This window comes from Mixophyes fleayi, chromosome 6, assembly GCF_038048845.1.
Source record: "Mixophyes fleayi isolate aMixFle1 chromosome 6, aMixFle1.hap1, whole genome shotgun sequence".
Taxonomy (NCBI): domain Eukaryota; kingdom Metazoa; phylum Chordata; class Amphibia; order Anura; family Limnodynastidae; genus Mixophyes; species Mixophyes fleayi.
This window is the reverse complement of record NC_134407.1, coordinates 80961669-80984041: the sequence shown is the minus strand read 5'-3', so window position 1 is coordinate 80984041 and position 22373 is coordinate 80961669. Positions and strand designations below refer to the sequence as shown.

At 40.7% G+C, this 22373-nt stretch overlaps 1 protein-coding gene across 2 annotated transcripts in view; it reads left to right on the top strand.

The window, feature by feature from the left end:
• Window positions 1-16002, top strand: part of PIK3R5 (phosphoinositide-3-kinase regulatory subunit 5) — an 84739-nt gene extending 68737 nt beyond the window's left edge. For both annotated transcript variants that reach the window (XM_075216951.1, XM_075216950.1), the window contains exons 11-19: window positions 61-217; window positions 3802-3921; window positions 5167-5286; window positions 6699-6792; window positions 7023-7099; window positions 8774-8867; window positions 9961-10043; window positions 10949-11061; window positions 13518-16002. In XM_075216951.1, coding sequence (XP_075073052.1) covers window positions 61-217; window positions 3802-3921; window positions 5167-5286; window positions 6699-6792; window positions 7023-7099; window positions 8774-8867; window positions 9961-10043; window positions 10949-11061; window positions 13518-13659 — 1000 coding nt within the window. In that variant the 3' untranslated portion in view covers window positions 13660-16002. The remainder of the gene's footprint in view (window positions 1-60; window positions 218-3801; window positions 3922-5166; window positions 5287-6698; window positions 6793-7022; window positions 7100-8773; window positions 8868-9960; window positions 10044-10948; window positions 11062-13517) is intronic.
• Window positions 16003-22373: the final 6371 nt, after the last annotated feature.

The following is a 22373-nucleotide window of genomic DNA, read 5'->3' as shown; positions in this document are numbered from 1 at the left end:
GTATAGTTTGTCATTGATGGGAATTACCCCATTTCTCTCCTGCTACTTTGTCTATTACAGGTTAAAGGAAAGTAACTGTCCTTTACTTACAAGGTTTTTTAAGCTGCAGCTGTACTATGTCCCAGTGAAGAGGAACAGTCCTTCTCAGTTAATATCACTGACAAGCCCCGACTCCCCTTTAAAGTCTCCCAGCCCATCTGGACGGTCCACCCCAGAGGTGATTATTATTATGATTATTATTACCGTAGATTTGTAAGGCGCCACAGTGCTCCGCAGTGCCGTAGAGTAGGGAAGACAAGAACATACATAAAACAGGACATACAGAAAACAAGAACAAACAAGGCAGACAAAATGAATGGAGACATGAAAACAAAGGGTATGGAGGACCCTGCTCATAAGAGATCTTACATTCTAAAGGGAAGAGGGCACAGCTGAAACAAGAGGAGCAAATGTGGCTCAGAGTGGAGATTGGGATAGTTGTGAGGGTGCATTAGTGTAAATAGTGTTGTCGAGGATAAGGTCACCTCTAAAAAAGAGATGGGTTTTTAAAGAGCATCTGAAGATTTGAAGGCTGTGGGAAAGTCTGAGCGTGGTAGGGAATTCCATAAGTGGGGAGCAGCACAGGAGAAGTCTTGTAGGCGGGAGTGAGAGGTGGTTATCAGCAGGGCTGCCAAGAAGAATTCAGGGCCCGGGTACAACAAATTCATGGGGCCCCCCCTCATAGTCAAGTAAGCCCCAAAAATTTTTGCGACGCAAAAAAAATTAAGTGTATGGTCATACATTCAGGGGCGTGGCTAGCCAAACGGCGGTGCAAATTTTTGGGGAGGTGTGGTCATGCATTTGGGGGCGTGGCAAACGTGCCATTGGGGCGTGGCTAACATCAAAGCCACTAGGCTCTCAATTCGCCGGAGCGTCGCATATGTTCAAGCACTCCTGACTTTCAGGACATCTACCACCACAGTGTAGTATACAAATAATGCAGTGTGTACACAAACAGTTCAGTCTTGGCCTACACCTTACATTGGGCACAACATTCACCAAAAATTGGTATTGTCCCTACTAGAATCACAACATTTCACACACTGTGCTGCTCTCTCCTACCTGTTCTTCTCACTTTCTCCACCTGTGGCTGCTGGTTTCTTTAGTTGTGGCTTGTCTGGATCCAGAAATGTTGAAGGACCTTTTTTGAAAAAAAAATGGCTACATTTAGAAAATTACAGCCAGCCCCGGCGTTAAATCAATAGCACCCACGATTAATAATTAGGCCTTCCTCCAGCCCCAACATTAAAATAATACTATTCACATTTAATAAATAAACCTATTTCCCTTCCTGCAAACAGCCCCAGCAATACCTATTTCCCGCAACCATCACTGCCATTAACTAATTCATAGTCACATTTAATAAATAGACCTCATTCTCCCTAAACTCACCCCAAGATTCAATAGCCCCCAAACCACCCCATCTTAAATTAATAGTCCCCACTATTAAATTGCCTCACCATCACCCTACAAACAAAATAGCGCCCATTAATTAGCCGCCACCTACCTCACACACACTACATTGCAACAAGCCCCCTGTGCCATCACACACACAATACTGTGCCCCTTCATCACAACTACACTGTACCCCCTTATGCTCACACTGCGACCTCCATGCTGCTTTTCCCCCTTCTTTTTTACTTTGTGCCTCTCTCCCAATTTTTATTCCTCTGTTGCTCTCTCCCACTTTTTTTCCCTCCTCTGTTCCTCTCTCCCACTTTTTTTCCCTCCTCTGTTCCTCTCTCCCACTTTTTTTCCCTCCTCTGTTCCTCTCTCCCCAATTTTTTTTTATTCCTCTGTGGCTCTCTCCTTTTTTTCCTCCTCTGTTCCTCTCTCCCAATTTTTTTTTTTATTACTTTGTGGCTCTCTCCTTTTTTTCCTCCTCTGTTCCCCTCTCCCACTTTTTTTTCCTCCTCTGTTCCTCTCTCCTCTTTCTTTATAGTACTGTCCCTCTCTGTTTTCCTCCCCTAGCCTCTCCGTTTCTTTACTTACCTTTTGTCAACTTCTTTCCTTTCTTTTCTTCTCTTCTGTCTCCTCTTCTGTCTTCTTTCTTCATGCTGCCTGTGGCGCTCCTCACTGACTGACAGGCGTGACTTGATGACGTCACGCCCGGCAGTCAGTGTGAATGGAGAAGAGGAGAGGAGGGACACGGCGCTGCGCGATCACGTGAGTATTGGTTTTTTTCTGGGTTTTTTTTCTTCCAGCTTCCAAGAAACCCAAGAACCCTCCCCCCCCCCCTACCCCCCACGGGAAAAATAGTAAAAAAAAGTTTAAAAAAAATATCGCAAAAGAGAAAATTAAAAAAAAAAGAAATTAGCAGCGAGGGCCCGGCCCGGGCCCCCTGGCATGGCCGGGCCCGGGTAAACTGTACCCGCTCCCCCCCCCTCTCGGCGGCCCTGGTTATCAGACACGGTACAAGGCGCAGGTCAGAGGTAGATCTAAGAGGGTGGGAGGGGGAGTATTTTGATATAAGATTTGAGATGTATGCAGGGGTGTTGTTGTTGAGGACTTTGTAGGTAAGGGTGAGTAATTTGAATTTGAGTCTGGAGGACACAGGGAGCCAGTGTAGAGATTTGCAAAGTGGTGCAGCAGATGTGGAGCAGTGAGATAGGAAGTATCAGTCTTGCAGCAGCATTTAGTATGGATTGAAGTGTGGATATATAGGTGTCGGGAATGCCAAATAGCAGGAGGTGATGTTAGTATATTCATATGGCAGCTCTACTAAATGCTGTACTTTCTTCTGAGTTTAATAGTCTTACACATTATAACACGTGTAACATGCTAAATACATTGTATAATAGAAAAGATTAAACCATGCATTATAAACATTAGTGATATCAACTACTGATTTCTACTAAAAATCTCAAATCAATGCTGGATACTGATTAAAAGTGTCAAAAGCAAGGTGCAAATCATTGGGTTCAGCAAGTCACTTTGGGTGGGGCATTGTCACAAAATTGAAAATAAATTAATTTAAATAAGTGGAGGTATTAGTGTCTTTTGGTACGTGACCAAGGCTGACATGCAATTAGCCAAAGTATCCACCTTGTAAGAATTATTTTAAATCTCAAGTTTTGTAAAATGAGATAAAACAGAATAATAGCGATATGAGGAAAAATATATTATAGATATTGCATATTCATTTACAAGCTTTAGTGTATAGTAAAACTATACGAATAGCCTTTTGTCATTGGTTTAATGATGACTGATGGTCTCCATTATTTATTATTTATTAACTCATTTATTTTTTAATTGGGTGGCAATGATATATATATATATATATATATATATATATATATATATATATATATATATATATATATTACATAATGCTTTGACCATAGAAATTGCATTATTAAAATTTAGGCAGACAAGTAAGTGAATTCAACTGTAGCTTCATAATTTTCAACTGCCAACATATCCTGTTTTTTCTACACAAAATAAAGAATTCAACTCTGCAATAATAGTGTATATACGTGTATAAAACTATTGGAAAATATAAAGATATACAAATGTAAATTTGATAATAGGAGGAAACCAATTGCACAAATATACTAACAGGGTGATTTTATTCACTCATTCCAGTCATGACTTGCGATTTGGGTTGGACATGTGATTAGACTGGGCAAACCGGTAATAGGTGAGGGGGGAAAAGGTGTGGTAACAGTGAAGTGAAAAAGAAATATATGTTGTAAAAAGGCATGGGATATCATTGCATTGTTCATAAATGGCTATTCATTAAATGTCCCAATGTCCCCTTAGGATGTGTCAGGAGATGAGGAAAGCACTAATGACATCTCTCACTACATCGGGATATTGGACCCCTGGTACAAGCGTAACATCTTGGGTCTGATGGATCTCTCCACCTCCGTTCTATGTCAGGTAATTACTACAAAACAAATAGAAATACTGGCCGATGTGTGAGGCATCTAAGTAATTCACTGACAGAATAGCACAGTACTTTTGCTGGTAATAAAACTTTGTTACAAAATCAACTAAAAATGGCAAAATAATTCATGATTTAGGGTCGTTCGTGGACGTACCATGTTAAATTATTTGTCCACACATTTCTTTTAATCATGCCCTACACAGCCTCATCACCATGCTGTAACCCAAGACTATGACAAGAATGGTATAATTGTTAAAATTACTATAGGATTTGCTGTATTTGGTTGTCCATATATACAGAAAAACAAATACTGAGAATTAACCGTGCAATCACAATTAATCACAAGAAGCCCGTTCCATTGTACAGACCCCATTGCAATTTTTATAATATTCATTTTTCTTTTTTTTTAAACTATTGCTCCTCCACCTAATCTATTTTCCCAACCTGGTATTTTAGTGGTCTCTTCAACTTGTCTTGTACATGCCCTTGCCTCTGCTCCCTAACCCTTGATAATCCTCTTGTCATGGCTTGCTTCTACAAAGGAAGGGTTGCTATCTGTGCCTCCAGTACACTGGATATGTACATGCTATTCTGGGCCGTTTCTACTACTAGTTGAAGTGATAGAATACCAGGGGCGGCAGAAACAAGGTCCTCACTTCATAGGCACCAGCCTACACTCCCCATCAGTACCTCTACTCAAGGTCACCATGCCCTTGACACAGTCAACTGTATTGGACTATGTCACCTTCTACTGTAGATGACACATTAAACTGTAATACTATGTCATGAAAGGCTATACTAGAGGCTGCCATAATTTTGAAGTGAAAAGCAAATGTGACTCAACCCATATTAATTTTTAGGTCTTAAATAAGTCAAAGTTATAGTAACCAATTCCGACTTGTTAATTTGTCTCCATAAGAAGTTTAAATGATGGAAGAATAAATATTGTGAGTTAAATACTGGAACATATTGGAACACAGTTTAGTGTGTGGACAGTACTTGCATCAGAAACTGTAAAGATTGTGTACATCTACCTCTGCCATGTAGGTGTCCATGACCTACTCAGCTCCGAGTTTTGTACATCGGTAACTAAGGCCTCATCCGCTTGTGTGGAAGATAGAACAAACCTGAGTTTTTGTATTATAATTTACTGGCTAGAAAGTCAGAATACTGAGAGGCACAGGCTGTTTTATCCAGTGCACCTAAAGATAATCTATGTTTTCATTCTTATCCTGCAGCGGTCCACACCTGAGAACGACTCCGCAGAAAACTCAAAAATGCCCATTCTTGCCGACATGGTGCTGTATTATTGCCGGTTTGCCACACGGTCCTTGCTATTACAGTTGTACCAAGCTGAGGTAACAATGCTCTCTCTGTAATACCGCTAATCCTAATATGTCTTAGATCAGTGCCTCAAGCCACAATGATAGTCTGCATTCCCATAAACACTGCTTCAGCCCACATAATGGCTGCATTCGCTGTGCCTAGGTGATGGTTGCACATTAAAGGGATCATATAGTATATATAGAAGGGAATATTTTTTTGCTTTCTGTGTCTATACATACTGAGGTGCTTGTTAGTTAGATAGGCACCACATCACACTGCACATTCTTCATTGTGTCCTCCATTGCTCTCTAGTATCTTGTGATTCAAGGTGTAGTAAAGAGTTCCTTGTTCAGCTACGGTAATCTGAAATGACATTTAGAGACTCCAATGATACAGCGCATCCCTGTGCTCAGCACAGAACACTATAATGAGGTTTTACAGACCCTTTTAAATAATCCCCCTTTACTTACCTGTAGCCCTTCTTCATCTATGTTTATGTACATAAAAAGAGAAAAATCTTGTAATATGTTCACTATTGTTATGCACATGAAACTCTGTACCCACCTCTATTGTACAATACTTTTTTGTGATTGTACTATCCTGTTTTCTTTTGCTTTCAATAAAAATATTATCATTTTTTTTTTTATTACATTTTGTTCACCTTAAAGTGAAGTCAAAAGATTTTAGACTGATTGGAGAAGGTAGAATAGTGGGGAAAGAGGCTGAGATTAAAGGATTGGAGACGGTAGAACCGTGATGTACAGGCCCACAAAACAAGTCTTTTTCAAAGCACAAGCAAACAAACCCAAAACAAAACTTTGTTTCTGCAAAGGTTTGGTAGAAATTTAGGAATTTTATTCAGGTTACAAACAGATGGGATAAATTGTTCAGACTGACTTGTCCTTTTCACTGAAGGGCTGTAGGGAAAGCTGTGCAGTAGGCCAGGTGAGGAGACTAGCTAGATTGCTGCTATTAGCGGAGTGCTGATTACAGGAATTGAGAGAAGGTGTTTGTAGCTGTCATTGTGAATAGGTTTCTGACAGCTGTTATCTGGAGCTAGTGTTGTGAATCCTCACAGTATTTGTTCTAAGACAGCTGTCATCTGGAGCAACTGTTGTGAATCCTCACAGTAATTGTTTTCAGACAGCTGCCATCTGGAGCTAGGGTTGTGAATCCTCACAGTAGTTTGTCTCTGACAGCTGTCATTTGGAGTTAGTGTTGTAAAGTCTCTCAACCTCATGAAGATAAATCATGCAGTACCTTAGTGATGCTACTGGTGCTTTGAAAATTGATAGGCTGCAAACTGGTTCCGCCTACAAAATGGCTGCCACCAATGGGTGTAGGTGACAGGTCCACTTTAATGTTTTGCTTAGAAAATCTGAGAGCCTTTGAGCTGGAAGCAAGAATGGGGTTGTCTCACTTGTAGTTTTACTTTCTCTTCTAGATCACATTTGATGGCGGCAGGAAACAGACAGAGGTCTTTATCCAGTCTCTGGAGCTCGGGCATTCTGCAGCGTTAAGAGCTATTAGAGCTTCTGGTAATGATTGTGTTCAAATCGGGGTGTACAACTACCTTAGTTACATGTTAAACACATGAAGGGAATAATAAGAAACATGCTAGTGATAATATAACTGTGGTGGATAACTGTGTTCCCTAATTTTCAATTAATTGTTCATCCAACCCTGCCACAGACATAATGATGATTGATTGAGTATCCTGATACTGCCTTTGGAATCTCAGTAGCTGGATTGTACCTTTTCTCCTTAGGTCCCGGTTGTAAGAGACTCGGTATAGATGGAGACCGGGAAGCAATTCCTTTCACACTACAAATTGTCTTCAGCAAGGTAATTGTTTCTACAGTTACCTAATTGAACCACTAAACCAAGTATGCAAACTGCTATACCTGCTCCAAGGACAGTGGCAGGTGGGAAGTTTGGCCTGGGCAGTACACCTGTAAAACAGGTGTCCTATTATTATTGTTCATATAGCAACAACTAGATTACACAGTGCTGCACAGAAAATATAGAATCATTCATATAAGTCCTTTGGGAGCTTAGATTTTAAATTCTTTACCACACACATACTAGGGTCCATTTTTGTCTGAAGCCTATTAACCTAGTAGTATGTTCTTCAGTTGTGGAAAGGAACTGGAGTACCCGGAGGAAACCCATGCAAACATGAGAATAACATACAACCTCCACACAGATAGGACCATGGCCGGAATCGAACTCATGATACCAACACTTTGAGTCAGCAATGCTAACCACTGTGCCACCGTACTGTCCAAAGTCGAGCTCATGGAAATCAGAAGCCTTCTGAGGAACAAAAGGAAAAAAACAGCTAAAATAACCATCAAATATATGTCAATTTTTAGGAACGTGCGAAATCAAACATATCTGAGATACGGGTTTGATCATGGTGATGTTTTTTGCCTGTGCACATCAATCTTTGATAGACACTGTAGGGCGTTTTTTGGGCTGATTCCAGAGGGATATAGCTTTTTTAAGGTACGTTATATACATGGTCAAATATCTTTCTGCCTTGGGACTCTTCAATAACATTGTGCTCAGTGTAGCATTCCTGTAGAAGTCTTACCCTAGGACCCCACCGTTACCTGGTAGCAGCCATCAATGAATGACTGAGTTAGGTTATTTAGGTTCCTATGGACAGAAATGTAGAAATGAAGGCAATACCTGATTCTTGACACCTCTCACTCATAGAAGATTTGATTTAACTGCCAAGTCTAAACCTGCAGTTCTCTACTCTGAAATGGCACAGTGCTCACAGCTGCTAACATAAAGGTGGGTTACCAGTAGATAACCCCCCTCTGAGATGACTATATAGGGAGGCAGCTGAAGGGATGGGCGATGTCAAAGAGTTAAAAAATACAAAAACCCTTTAAAATCTAAGGTAGTGCCATGCGTCTACCTAATAACACAATGGTTCTGTGAATTTTAATTGAGAGATCTTTTCACAAATTATCTTTTCCTTGATGGATTTCTACATACGCAGAACAATCTAAATGTGATAACTTGATATAGTAAGCATGCGACTTATTTAGAAGCATTTAATCTGCCCACATTCATAGCGATGCAATTGTTTTTAAGTACACTTTGTATCAAGATCATACTATTAGAGTGTTTCATGTCCACACAAGAATGCATAATTGTAAAATCTAATTAAATATGATTTCTTCATCAGATAAAATAATGTGCGTCGGTACTTTTAGATTAGGATCATATGTGCACCAGGCAAGCCCAATTGAAAGAGTGTGCAAAAACATTTACTATATTAATATCTGCTTTGAAATGGGATATTTTTATTGTATATTTGTTACAAGATTTATGTACATATTTTGCAAAACTATTTCAAGTTTTGTGACCCCTCCATCAAGTATTTTCGAAAAAAAAAAAAATCAAATAGAAAATCGGATGATTTGCTGCTGAAGTTATATATATATGAAGTATATCTGGACCATGGTCATATGGTAGTTTCAATACTCTGTCTGCTTTTTGCAGTCCAGTGTTAGTGGCCGGAGCCGGTGGAGTGATGGAGAGAAGGTGTGTACATCGGTCAGCCTCAGAAAAGCATGCAAGACATATGAAGAACTTGGTAAGCGAGTTAATATACAAAACCATTTTATTCATAAACAAACAATAAGACAGACTACCTGCAGTATTGTGCTCCAAACACATCTTTTTGTTGTTGAATTCCTACATTTGAAATAGACTGTAGTAGTATTTCTTAAAGATTAAAATAAATATTCTAAAACCTTTCCACAAATTACTAAAAGGTAAACCCCCCCCCCCCCTCCAGATGATTAAATTAGTATTAAATTAGTATTCATATGCCTTGTATTTGCCAGTTCAAGTACGCACATATTCAATACATTACATCACACATTCATTCATTCCTGTTGTCAGTTCTTTTGGCAATATAAATACCCCTCTCTCTGAGGTCCTACAACCTGGAAGAAAAAGATTTAAAATACTGATGAAAGAGCATTCTAAACAAGTCAGTGATATGGTTATAGAAAGGCAAGGAAGGGTACAAGACCATTGCAAAGGCATTGAACATGCATCGGAGCTCAGTGGAGTCCATTGTATAGAACTGGAAGTAGTAGAACATTACAGCCACACTGCCTAGAGTGGGCCTTCTAAACTTAGTTTCCAGACAACAAAACTTACTGAGAGGCCAACTGTGACCCTGAATGAGCTACACAAGTCAGTGGCTGTGATGGAACATAAGGTAGATGGGTAAACAATCTACAAGGATTTCCACAAAAAGGGCATTTTTGAGAGGATTGCAAAGCCCTGGTGGATAAAAGGAAATATGTTATATAATACAGAGCTCATCCCACCTGGACCCTGAATTTGTCACTCAAAAAGATGCCAACCTCATTTTGTTATGCCAGAAGTGTGCCATTTATATAAATAGCTAAATTGTCCATTGAGTTAATAATGTAAAAAGACTAGTTCCAAAATGCAGATTAAAATAATGGTTAATAGTTCTTACTGTGAAGATAATTAAATCATTTAAGCAGCTTTAGAAACTCTAGTGGGGATCTGTCAAATAGCATAGCTGATACTTACAGCTACATAATAATAAATACAGAGAGTTTGCTATGCACAAAACTACCTCAGCCCTGCCTGTACATGTGGCAATTTGGAGTATCTATTATTTTGTATCTATGTGTTTTGTTCAGATTCCAAAATGGAATGCCTGAATCTTACAGTGCGGGAGGTGGTGAAAAGGCAGAACTCCAAGACAAAGAAGAGCTTCAACCAGGTGCGATTCCCACTTGGTTAGATAAGCTGATATAAATGTCTGTGTTAGTGAATTGTATTTTCTACCACTTTCAAATAACTATACTATATAGACAGCATTTTAACATGTGATTTCTAATATGTAGTTGAACTTTGTTTTGACTTTCCTATTAAAACATAGTTATGACCCATAAATATTTGAAGTGATGCGAAAATGCAAAATATGGGACTTGTTTAAATGGTAATAATTATTCTAACTAATATAGCCTGGAATAATGGCGGATACTTGGGGCTAGATTTACTAAACTACGGGTTTGAAAAAGTGGAGCTGTTGCCTATAACAACCAAACAGATTCTAGTTATCATTTATTTAGTACATTCTACTAAATGACATCTAGAATCTGATTGGTTGCTATAGGCAACATCTCCAGTTTCTCAAACCGGCAGTTTAGTAAATATATCCCTTGATCTTTTGCCTGAAATTGTCATTTGAAGGCGGAGAAATACACTGTGGACTGCCCTGGAATGATTCTATGGTTAAAAATATTGCTACAACTGACAGTAACAGTTTAATTCTTAGATTTGTAAAAGAATCTTCAGACATTCAGCTTGTAAAGAATCCTTCAAATAGGAATTTTTGGGTTACTATATTTAAGGGGGTCTATTTATGAAAGGGCAAATAGCCCTCCTTATTGCTTTAGATATCAAAGGGTTTATAATCAGTGATAACTGCGCATTTTTCTGATGAAGGCTTCCAAATGTCTTATTATATATGATATAAGCTATTTATTATATACAATTATCCTTATATTTATATAGTGCCACCATATTACACAACAGTGAGTTAAAGGTAAAACTGTGTAATGTCTGTATGTGGCTGTGATTTTTGTGTAGTTTGAGCTAATTTGCACCCATGCGTTTCAGCAGATCAGCATCTCCCAAATAAAAGTGGACAAAGCTCAGATAATAGCACAAAATGGTGGAACTTTCCCTTTATGCTTGGACCAAGATGAGCGCAAAATCCTTCAGAGGGTTATAAAGTGAGCCATATTTCAACATTTACTTTTTTGGGTTATGTTATTGCATTTATCATATGTCAGCAGAGAAACATGATGGTTATCGGCGTTGCAGGTTTTAATGACAATGTACATGCTTTTTAACTGCGCACCAGGACTTTGCAGAAATGCTGAGAATGTAACAGGGAGATGGACAGATCGTGATGATCCAAAGACCATAATTATATAACATGTAAAATTATTAAACAAAACGTGACTATTTCACAGCCTCTTACTTAATGGAAAAAGCTGCTCAAAAATGTATGTTGCCTAATTAACATTTTTCTGTCTGCTGCAATTTACTGGAATAACTCCTGACTCTTGAAATAAACTTTGCATGAAAGCTTCTGTTTAAGAATCAGAAACATACTTGGTACCATTTAAATGTAAGATTGTACATAACTGACCTTCTTTATTTGGTAAAGAAGGCCTATTACATGTATCAGGAGGTATTCCAGTATGTTGTAGTGTTGTAGCATCATTTTTGAGTAGCGTTACTTTCTAAATGCACATAAAGGACCTCATTTAGAGTCGAACGCAAAGTCCGTTTTAGGCGCATCCAACAAAAAAACACTACCACGCATGTGCAGAAAGCACCAAATCCGACTGCATCTTGGACGCAATTAACACTTGCGACAGTTTATGACTCACTACGAGAGAATGGGAGGAACACGGATTTGTGAAGGCGTGGCCATATAAATACATCCTAGTCGCAGTGAGGCACAGACGCAACACACGTCAAAACGGCTAAAGCTGTGCCACAGGAATTAGGTGGCGCAATTGTTAGCTAGCTGCAGGAACTGCTCGCAGCTCGATACGGTATTAAGAGTGGGACGCAACTGGGATTGCTTGCCACTCGTAATACCCTACCAAGCTGCGGCACACTCCCACTCCTACACTTCTTAAACGGACTTTGCGTCCTACTCTAAATGAGGTCCAAAGAGGATGGGGGAGTTATAATTTTCATGTGCATGGGAGCAGAGATTATTCATTCTACAAGCAATATGAATTACATCTGGTCCAAAGGTGGTCTTTATTTGGATTTCCTTGGCAAGCTTGTGCTCATCTGAGCACAAATATAGTGTTGGATATACAATTTACGTGCATTGAAATGCAATGTAAATAAAAAGGTTAAAGATGAAAAATAGCCAAAGATATTACACAACGTTACTCATGTTGTAGACATATACAACACTTAATGAAGTTTGAATTGTGTCTACCCGTGAGAAATGATCACTCCAATAACAATTAGTTTTAGTGTTTGACTGGCATCAGACATGTGAATGCATACTACTTGCAGGTATCACTCATAAATGTAATATACTTTAACAGAATGTTTCTCAGCTGAGCTGAAGTAGTTAACATTTAACCCTTTGGATTAGGCTCAGAGCTGACAAATGCTGAGAAATTTTCAGTAAGCATTTTAGTTAGAGGTAATGTTCAAAAATGTAACTTCACCTTTTTTTCAGCTGCATTTTTCAGCCAGCCAAAAAGGTTTGATTGTCACCACCAAACTGATAAAGTTGCAGCTGTTTTAATGCAATTTCTTGGAAATGGTTTATTTGCATAGCCAGTAGGTGGCACCAAATACTATGGTAAACTGACAGAATCACTAGAGCAGTGTTAGTAATATTTCTGTTACATACTAATTGTGGTATTCTTTATTTCACAACAGTTACTTGACTCACATGGTTCTGAGGTGTCCTAGTTTTCCCAGTCCCATTTTGTTTCCACCCATAGTCTGTAACACTTCATGCTTATACATACTTGCCTACTCTCCCGGAATTTCCGGGAGGCTCACGAATTTTGGGGAGCCATCCCGGACTCCTGGAAGAGTAGGCAAACATCCCGGACCCTGTAAAATGCCGAAATTCACGGCATTGAATAGCGGGAGACGGGGCTTAATCGCGTCATTAAGCCGCACCCCCGCTATTGAATACCTAGAATTTCTGTATTTGAAGGTAGGGGCGGGGCTATAGCTACATAATGACGTCATCACACTCCCTCCTACCCTCTGTCACATGATCTGTACTCCGATCTCCCGGAGTATAGATTTAAAAAGTAGGCAAGTATGTGCTTATATTGCCATAATTTAGACTCTTGATCCATTCAATAATAGACAAGATATGTAGGAATATGCTTCTATAGTATTTTTACTTTATTTGAGAGCTACAACTAATTATCAAATTGAGCTGACTTAAGGTTACATTGGTGAAAGATATTTAATTTCATATAATGGAAACCATAGACATTTCTGGACTGTCCTATCTCTAATAGGTATACGCTGACACCTGTGCCTCCATCGCCTACTGTCATTTGGAGACATTGCTGACCTAATAATCTGTTGAATATAGGCATAAAAGAGCATTTTGGGTAACATCCTGTTATTGACGTATTTTATTATATGTTAATTGTCTCTATTTTGCCCCTGTGCCCAACAGATGTGAGATTTCACCATGTTACAAGCCAGAGATGAAAGACTTCCGCAAAATGTGCAGGACCCACTGGTCACAGGCCTCTCAGGACCAGTTCTGTTCCCTCTTGTGTTTGCCAGTGGCTACATTCAGTGGTGCTCAGCTCTAGAGGGAGGAGGAGATATACGGGTGACCTGTCTGTCAAGGATGGAATCTGTGTGAGGATTTTTATATGTATCAATCTCTGGAAATGGAAACCCAGCTTCTCTATGGTACAAAGGCCCCCTCGTGTAATTATGACTGCTACTAAGCAGGGGATGAGAACGGCATGTGCAAGAAGAAGAGGTGAAAAACTGTTCAGAGTCAATAGGAGGACTTACCTTTTAATGAAACTTTACCATCTGCCATCTGAAAATTACAGCCATTTGACCATGCCACAGTCCTTGAAGTAAGTCTGCCATTTCCTGGTGTGGATTATGGAATCATCATCATCATTTATTTATAAAGCGCCACCAATTCCGCAGCGCTATACAGAGAATATTTGTTATCCACATCAGTCCCTGCCCCATTACAATCTAACTTTCCTAACACAGACATACACAGGCTAGGGTTAATTTTGTCAGCAGCCATTAAACCAGCTAGTATATTTTTGGAGTGTGGGAGGAAACCGGAGCACCTGGAGGAAACCCACGCAAACAATGGAAGAACATACAAACTCCACACAGACAAGGCCCTGGTTCCTTCATGCAGTTCTCTGGAATTCTCTGTAAATAGTGCTAATGGACAAGTGGCTTCATCAAAATGGCTGATAAAAAAAAATGTTTTACAGATGTATCTGTCAGCTATATAGTAAGACACTGATTAACAAAAAGGGGAATCTTTTGGTTATTTGAGTCCTTTGTTTCCTGCTTTAAAACACACTGTGTTTGTAAATATATATTTCACAATGAAGACACACTTTTAGCATGTCCAATAATGTGTTGAACGGAGGATTGTACAATTGAGTAATGATTTCTGATTTAATTGTGTTAAATTGTATGTATTTATTGTGGTGGGGGAGCTTAATATTAATACATCTCTAGGTGTGATGGCTCAAAAATTAGTTACTCTGAAGGTGTATTTATTAAACTGCAGGTTTAAAAAAAATATGGAGATGTTGCCAATAGCAACCAATCAGATTCTAGTTATCATTTATTTAGTACATTACACAAAATGACAGCTAGAATCTGATTGGTTGCTATAGGCAACATCTCCACTTTTTCAAACTCGAAGTTTAGTAATTATACTCCCTAGACTAACAGCAGTGTTCAAATTGGTTCCTGTCCTGATTTTCACCACATATGCAATGCTGGATCTAGTTTTTGCTTACAAATGTTTTCTTCATTATGCCTATATTTGCTAGATATTTACAGAAACGTTTTTAGCGATATTTACCTCAGAAAAATCTGGCATTTTACAGTACAGGAAAATAATAACTTACGGATTGGTAAATGTGCTTAAACACAAATTATTTCATTAAAAATTATTAATTATGCATTTTGCTTAATGCTTTTTGCTTAATTTCATAAAAAATATGAATTAGAAGAGATTTTACCACTGACTACTTTACTTCTAATAATCTTTGGGGGTGATTCAATTCAGCTTTATGTGTCTCTGGAACAGTCCACGGAGACCCATAGCGCCAATATTCAGGCTGGAGTCTCCAATCATTTTTGCTCGCACCCTATAGAGATGTGAGGAACAATGAGCTGAGATTTCTTGCCTTAATGTCCAGCATTGTGCACAGCCGGACGTTACGGTGATGTCTGGCAGTACATAGCCGGCAATTGATTCGTCCTCTTTGAATGATATTTTGCCCAACAACTAGAAAAGCTTTAATAAATTACTAAAATAGTAGTCAATCCTGCCACCATTTCTAATTGTCTCTTGCAAATCAAACTTCGATAATTTTGTAATAAACTAGACATATATTGATATTATCATCCACATTAATGGGACATTTCAGAGGCCATAAATACACAGAACATTTATGTCTGCACAGACTTTTGTAGACTAGCATTAAATCCTGACGAGACCTCTGCAGACTATCAGAATAAACAGAGGACAGAAGGGAGTGGTGAGCAGATACACTGTAAATAATTGCTGTGGCATTTAAGGATATATATGCAGCATAATAGTTAGCTTTTATGAGCTACAACAGCACTTTCCATCTATAAAAATAATATATTCCAACTATGTATTAAAAACCATATTGGGTTAAAATCCATTAAATCTATGTATCTATCGTTGTATTCATCATGCTTTGGGAAGGATTGCTTTTAATAACCCCCGTGTGCCTTGACAAATTGTGTTTTGGTGAGAATTAGCAGAAATGTTACTGTACAAATGTGTAATTTAACAAATTTACTGTTTTTCTGGTTTACAATAAAATGTACATTTTTATCTATCTGTAATTAGCACATTAATTTAAAAGAATAATGAAATGTAATGTTGAATAAATTCGGTATAATTAGTTTTATGGTCTCTATTAGTTTGGAGTATATTGTGCATTATTTGTAACAAGTACAAACTTAAAGGTCTCAGGTGTCTATTTACCTTATAGTTCAACTAAGAAGCAAATACATTCTTAATAGCTTTTATTTATATAGTGCCAACATATTACATAGTGTCTTACAATCAGAGAATGTTAATGCAATCACATGAGTACCAAGAGCAGGTTTTAGGGGGCAAAATTAGTGTTAATGACCTAATAATACTTAAGACAACCAATCCATAAATACAGCAAGGCGGGTCTTCTCCGCTGAGCATCAGTGGTCCGGCACATGCTTCCAGTGTTCATAGTTTGAAAGTAGAGCTGAGGTCATACCTGTATCTGTATTCTGTTGCAAAACATTTTTTGAATGCTGCATGTTCCATATCAGTGTTTTCAAAGCATATCAGCATACGTCAAGAATTCCATTCATCTATGGAAACGCACTTGGGGTAAAAGCAAGCAGTTTAATTGGCATTCTGCTGTCTGGGGAGACAGGGGTAGCCTTGTCCGGTGCCAGTGAAACTGAGACCAGGACAGAGTGTGTTTCATTAACCCTGACTTTGGTAGTAGGATGTTTATATGTTGAGAGTGTCACAGGCACTAGGAGTTTTACCCAGAATTCACCAGGTGTAGCTACACTTACCAGAAGTGCGAACCTCTGGGTAGTGTGGTGAATCAGTGGAACCATACAGTAGAATAGAGGAAAGGAATGTCAATAGTATAAATGCTGAGTCTTGGCACCGTGGAACTGTGATGGTACAGCAGTTTAGTAAACAGGATAAAATGAGGAAAGAGTCCAAGTGCCTTAGCACGCAGATAGCATATAGCAGGCCAGTACTTGATAACTGGATAACGTTAGGCAAAGACCAATCAACAATATAGTAGAAGAGTCAGCGACTTGCAGCTACAATACAGAGGCACTTGTTGACTTTAGTCCAGCTAATAGGTACCATACAGAGTAGTAGCTATATCACAAGGAAACATGAATGGTCTACAGCTGGTAAGTTTCACCACAGATATGTAGAGAAGACTTGTCCAGCGCAGGTGTGTAACAGAATAGCGTGAGTGGTCTGCAATTGGCAAGTTGTACCACTGATGTGAAGGGAAGACTTGTCCAGGTGCAGGCGTGGAACGGAGTAACGTGAGTGGTCTGCAATAGGCAAGTTGTACCACTAATGTGAAGGGAAGACTTGTCCAGGTGCAGGCATGTAACGGAGCAACGTGAGTGGTCTGCAATAAGCTAGTTGTACCACTGATGTGTAGAGAAGACATGTCCAGGTGCAGGCATGTAACGGAGCAACGTGAGTGGTCTGCAATAGGCAAGTTGTACCACTGATGTGTAGAGAAGACATGTCCAGGTGCAGGCATGGAACGGAGTAACATGAGTGGTCTGCAATAGGCAAGTTGTACCACTGATGTGAAGGGAAGACTTGTCCAGGTGCAGGCGGGTAACGGAGGTAGCGAGAGTAGTCTACAGCGGGTAAGTTCTACTACCGATGTGGAGTGAAGACTTGTCCAGGAGCAGGCAGATAACGGAGGCAGCGAGAGTAGTCTGCAGCGGGTAAGTTCTACTACCGATGTGGAGAGGAGACTTGTCCAGGAGCAGGCAGATAACGGAGGTAGCGAGAGTAGTCTGCAGCGGGTAAGTTCTACTACCGATGTGGAGAGGAGACTTGTCCGAGCAAACGGATAACACAAGCAGAAACAGGAAACACCTCAGAGTCTCAAGGAATGAGAACCAAGAACAGGCAAAGGTAATAGGGCAACAGGTGCCTTAAGTACTGAGAGGTGATTAATTAACCAATGAGACTAGAGGCGAGGTATTAACAGTTCAGGGTTTCTGCACATGCGCAATCTTAGTCAAGATGGCGGACGGCCGCGGCTCAGGAGAGGCGCCGGCAGGAGCGAGAGAGACCCATGTCCCAACCTAGAGGCACGAACAGTCTGGTGCGTGAGAGAGAGGATCTCGTGTATGCAGGAAGGACCCAATCCCATGTGCTAGTGTCTATGCCTGCGCTAACAGATGTATAAGATCTATGATTATTGTCGTATTATCACAAGTTTCTCTGCTTGGGATGAAGCCCACTTGGTCCGAGTGAATTTGAGAACTGAGATTTTCAGGCAGTTAGCTATGAGTTTAGCAAGCAGCTCCACATGTATGTTCAATAGATGGGACAGTAGTTGGAGCATAAAGATGGGTTCTTACCCTCTTTAGGCATGATGGTGATGTGTGCTTCCAATGATTGCCTGGAGAAGTGAGCTTGATCAGAGAAAAGCTGACAGGAGTAAAGCTTCCAGGTCCAAGGCCTGCATGAGGTATAATAGGGCAGAATCTGGTTCTACTATTTGCGAGTCTAGTTAAAGGTCCACGTGCCTGTGTTCAACAAAGAAATGATCAGCTATCAATTATCTTGGAGTGTCTAGCTTGTCTTATGGATTCTCTTTCACCAACCTGTTAGTCCTGGCAGTAACAGAGGCGCTGTGTCCAACATCAAACCGGTTTCCACCAGGAACCCCCTGAGCTCTGAGCTATGCTACTTGTTGCATTACAGAACACAACTGTCACGACTGGATATAGGATGGTGTACACTTGCCGGAGTCAGTAATACTGAACTTGGAGGCGCGGAGTCTAATGCGTCTTCACCAATGACCCCCACAAGAAGGTTTGGTCTTAGCTGCTAGGGACGTGCAGATTGCGGTTCGCCAAGACAGTTGCTGGCAAAGCGTAGGTGAAATACTGGAGTAGTCAGACAAACCAGGGTCGGTAGCAGCCGAAGGATGTAGCACAAAATCAGAACCAGTGGTTAGTCAGACGGGCCAGGATGAAACCAGGGAGCAGTATAGAGCCAAATCAGAATCCAACAGCAAGGTCAGACCATGCAAGGTCAAAACCAGGAAAGAGTAAGAACAGGAACAGAATTCATGAGAAGAGATACAGCCAGCTGGGTCAGAACCAAATGGAGCAGAAATACAAGGAGAGCGCTGGAGTAGAAGAGACCATTAGGGTGCCAGTGCAGGTTTAAATAATAGCAGGTAGTGGCTGATTTGGTCCCACCCGGCGGTCAGTGATGTCAGTGACAGGCGACAGCTGATCTAAATTGTTTCCTGCTGCCTAGCAACGGGAACGCGAGGGGAATGTTTGGCGCATGTGCACCAGCAAGAGAAGCCGACCAGGGGAGCTGCATCTTGTTGCTAAGCTCCCCCTGCTGGAAGAGGTAGGAGGCTGTTCCTAAACTGAGAGAAGACTGTTGGGACGTAACCTGACAGTAACCCCCCCTCCCTTCTATAGAGGGGCAGCTGGTAGTCTTCCTGAACTCAGCGAAGAGGCAAGGGGCATGAAGCTCCTTCTCAGGAACTCAAGATCTTTCCTCTGGCCCATATCCTTTCTAATGTACCAGGTATTGAGTCTTGCCACAAAGAATTTGAGATCTCAAGATTCGCTCAACCTCGAATTCGTCTCCCGAGATGGTATGAATAGGAGAAGGACCAGAAGGCTGTTTGAAGAATTCATTAAGGATCGAGGACTTTAATAGAGATATGTGAAAGGTATTATGAATCTTGAGTGTAGGAGGTAATTGTAGGATACTGCATTATTGACTTTAGAGATACAATAAGGACCAATAAAACAAAGAGCTAATTTCATGGAGGGGACTTGCAGCTTCATGTTTCAGGTATATAACCAAACTCTTATCTCCAACATGTAGAATCGGAAGGCACCTACGTCGGCGATCCGCAGAAGTCTTGTAGCAAACAGAAGTTTTGTAGAGATTGGCCCGAGTTTGGGCCCAAATCTGAGAAAAATTGCAAGTCAAGAGATTAGCTGCTGGAATGGAAGACACAGAGGGCTCTGAAAAGGTGGGCAAGGTGTTCTATTGGACAGAAAGAAAAAACTTGATAAAGTCGGGTCTGGTACATGGACAGACCGAGGAATGCCAAATCGGATAACAAGAAGGAGCATCAGAACTAGCTGAGTCAGCAACAATCATAAACAGAAGCAGTACCAAATGACAGGCAGAAGAGAGGCCAGGAATGGTTCAGCTCAGAGCAGGTTTAAATAGCTGAGGCTGACTTTGAATTGTGCGGGCTGGAAAACAGTGGTAAAATGCCAGTAAGACACAGTCAGATGACAGGTCTGGCACCTGATATGGAGTTGCTAGAATGTGAATTGGAGTAGATGGTGTAAATCCTCTCTTCAAGTGTAGGAGACGCCAAGGGGTCAATTCAATTACTAGCATTGTACTGGGAGAAATTACTGTGATGACTTGGGATTTTGGAGGAGCATACTAGAAGATGTATAGATGCGATACAAAGAGAGGTTTTCCAACCAAAATACACTGATGTATTCTACACTGTAGCAAAATTCTGAGTGTACAACTGAGTACACAAAGTGTGGTAATTTGGTAATGTGCAATGGAGTACACAGAGTTTTCCTGGGCAAAGTGTGCATTTACTAAGGTAACCCAAGGTGTTGACACTGGTTGAACAGCGTGTAACATGTAATGTAAGACACGGATATGTTTGCACTGTTAGAACAGCAATAAATAAATGGATACAATGGCGAATATCACAGTGACCCTGTAGAACAAAGATAGGCAGCAGTTGTAGCAGAGTACACACACTGATGACAATAACTAGCAGGCGGCTGCTATAGGTGAAGACCTCTACTAGTGCTAAAGGCTTATCAATAGCTGCAATCCTAACAGTATAACCGGACAGTAAAATCTTGGAAGAACTGGCCTGATGGATGAGAGTGGGACTAATCCTACTCCAGCACAGGTGTTGGCTGGTCAAATCCAGACTCTGTTCCAGATGGTCCAGGGATTGTCACATTGTTTATCTGCGCAAGAGGAAGTCTCCAGAACCTCACAGGCCACAGGGGCTCTGGCAGTTGAGTCCAAGCTAAATCTCACAGAGCGTTTCTCTGGAAATAGAGCAGTGTTCCGCAATTTCAAGGAGAGTTGCAAATTATATTTTCGCCTTCAGCCATGTTCCTCCAGCTCTGAGCAACAGAGTGTGGGAATAGTAATTTCACTCCTTCAAGAAGACCCTCAAACCTGGGCCTTTCGGCTTGCCTTTTGATAGTCCCACCTTACAGTCGATGAATGCATTTTTTAATGGATTAAATCTCTTGCATGATGACCTGGACCGTGTGGCTTCTGCTGAGTCCCATCTGAGATCTTTTAATCAAGGCCGGCGCTCCACCGAGGAATACTCAGCCGAGATTCAGCTGTGGTCCACTGACAGCGAGTGCAATGGCCCAGCATTACGCAGTCAGTTCCGCCTAGATTTGTCCGATCAAATTAATATCCTTCACCCACTTCCCTGAAAGGACTAATGCAACTGGCTATCAAGATTGATAGACGTATCAAGGAGAGAAGAGCTGAGGAAGAAGCCCCTTCATTCGATACACCTCTTTTCACATCTTCTCCTGCTATGGAACCAATGGAGCCAATGCAGTTAGGGGCTTATCGTCTCTCTCCGGAATAGAGGACAAGGAGACGTACCTTGGACTTTGTTTATATTGTGACAATAAAGGCGACCTTCAACGTTTCTGTCCTAACAAGCCAGGAAAAGGGCAGTCATAGAGGTGGAGGAAGAGGTTCCTCTAGGTCTGCAGATCATATCTTCCAAAATTGCTCTTTTGGTTCCAGCTTCACTTTCCCTGGGTGCACAATCTATCTCCATCTCTGCCGTCTTGGACAGTGGTGTCACTGGGAACTTTTTGTACTTCGAATTTGCCAGTTCCGTGGGAATTTCTCCCATAAAGGTTGATCCAGTCATTACTGTATGCGGGCTTGATGGTGGTCCATTAGCTGGTGGCAAGATTTGCACTCAAACACCTCCTTTGCAACTCACTGTAGGAGCCCTGCATTCTGAGTATTTAACATTCTACCTAATCAAGTGTCCTTCTGTTCCTTTAATCCTGAGCCCCCCCTGGCACCAACGTCATAATCCAGTCATCAATTGGAGCAAAGGAGAGAATGTTCAGTGGGCTTCTACTTGCTGTTCATCCTGTTTTTCCCTGCCCGTTTGGCTGATCCAACCCCTGCCGAACCAGTTACCTCTGCCATATCATGACTTTCATGATATCTTTTCCAAAAGATCTGCCTTCTCATTGCAACTACAATTGTGCCAAAGATTTAGTCCCTGGTTCCAAATTACAAAAGGGAAGGTTGTACTCGCTCTCTATACCTGAAACCCAGGCCATGGAAGATTACATAAAGGAGAACCTTCAGAAGGGTTTTATCAGACCCTCTAAGTCAACTCTAGGAGCTGGATTCTTCTCCGTTTTCAAGAAGGACGGAACACTCCGGCCCTGCATAGACTTTCGCGGCCTATAAAACATTACC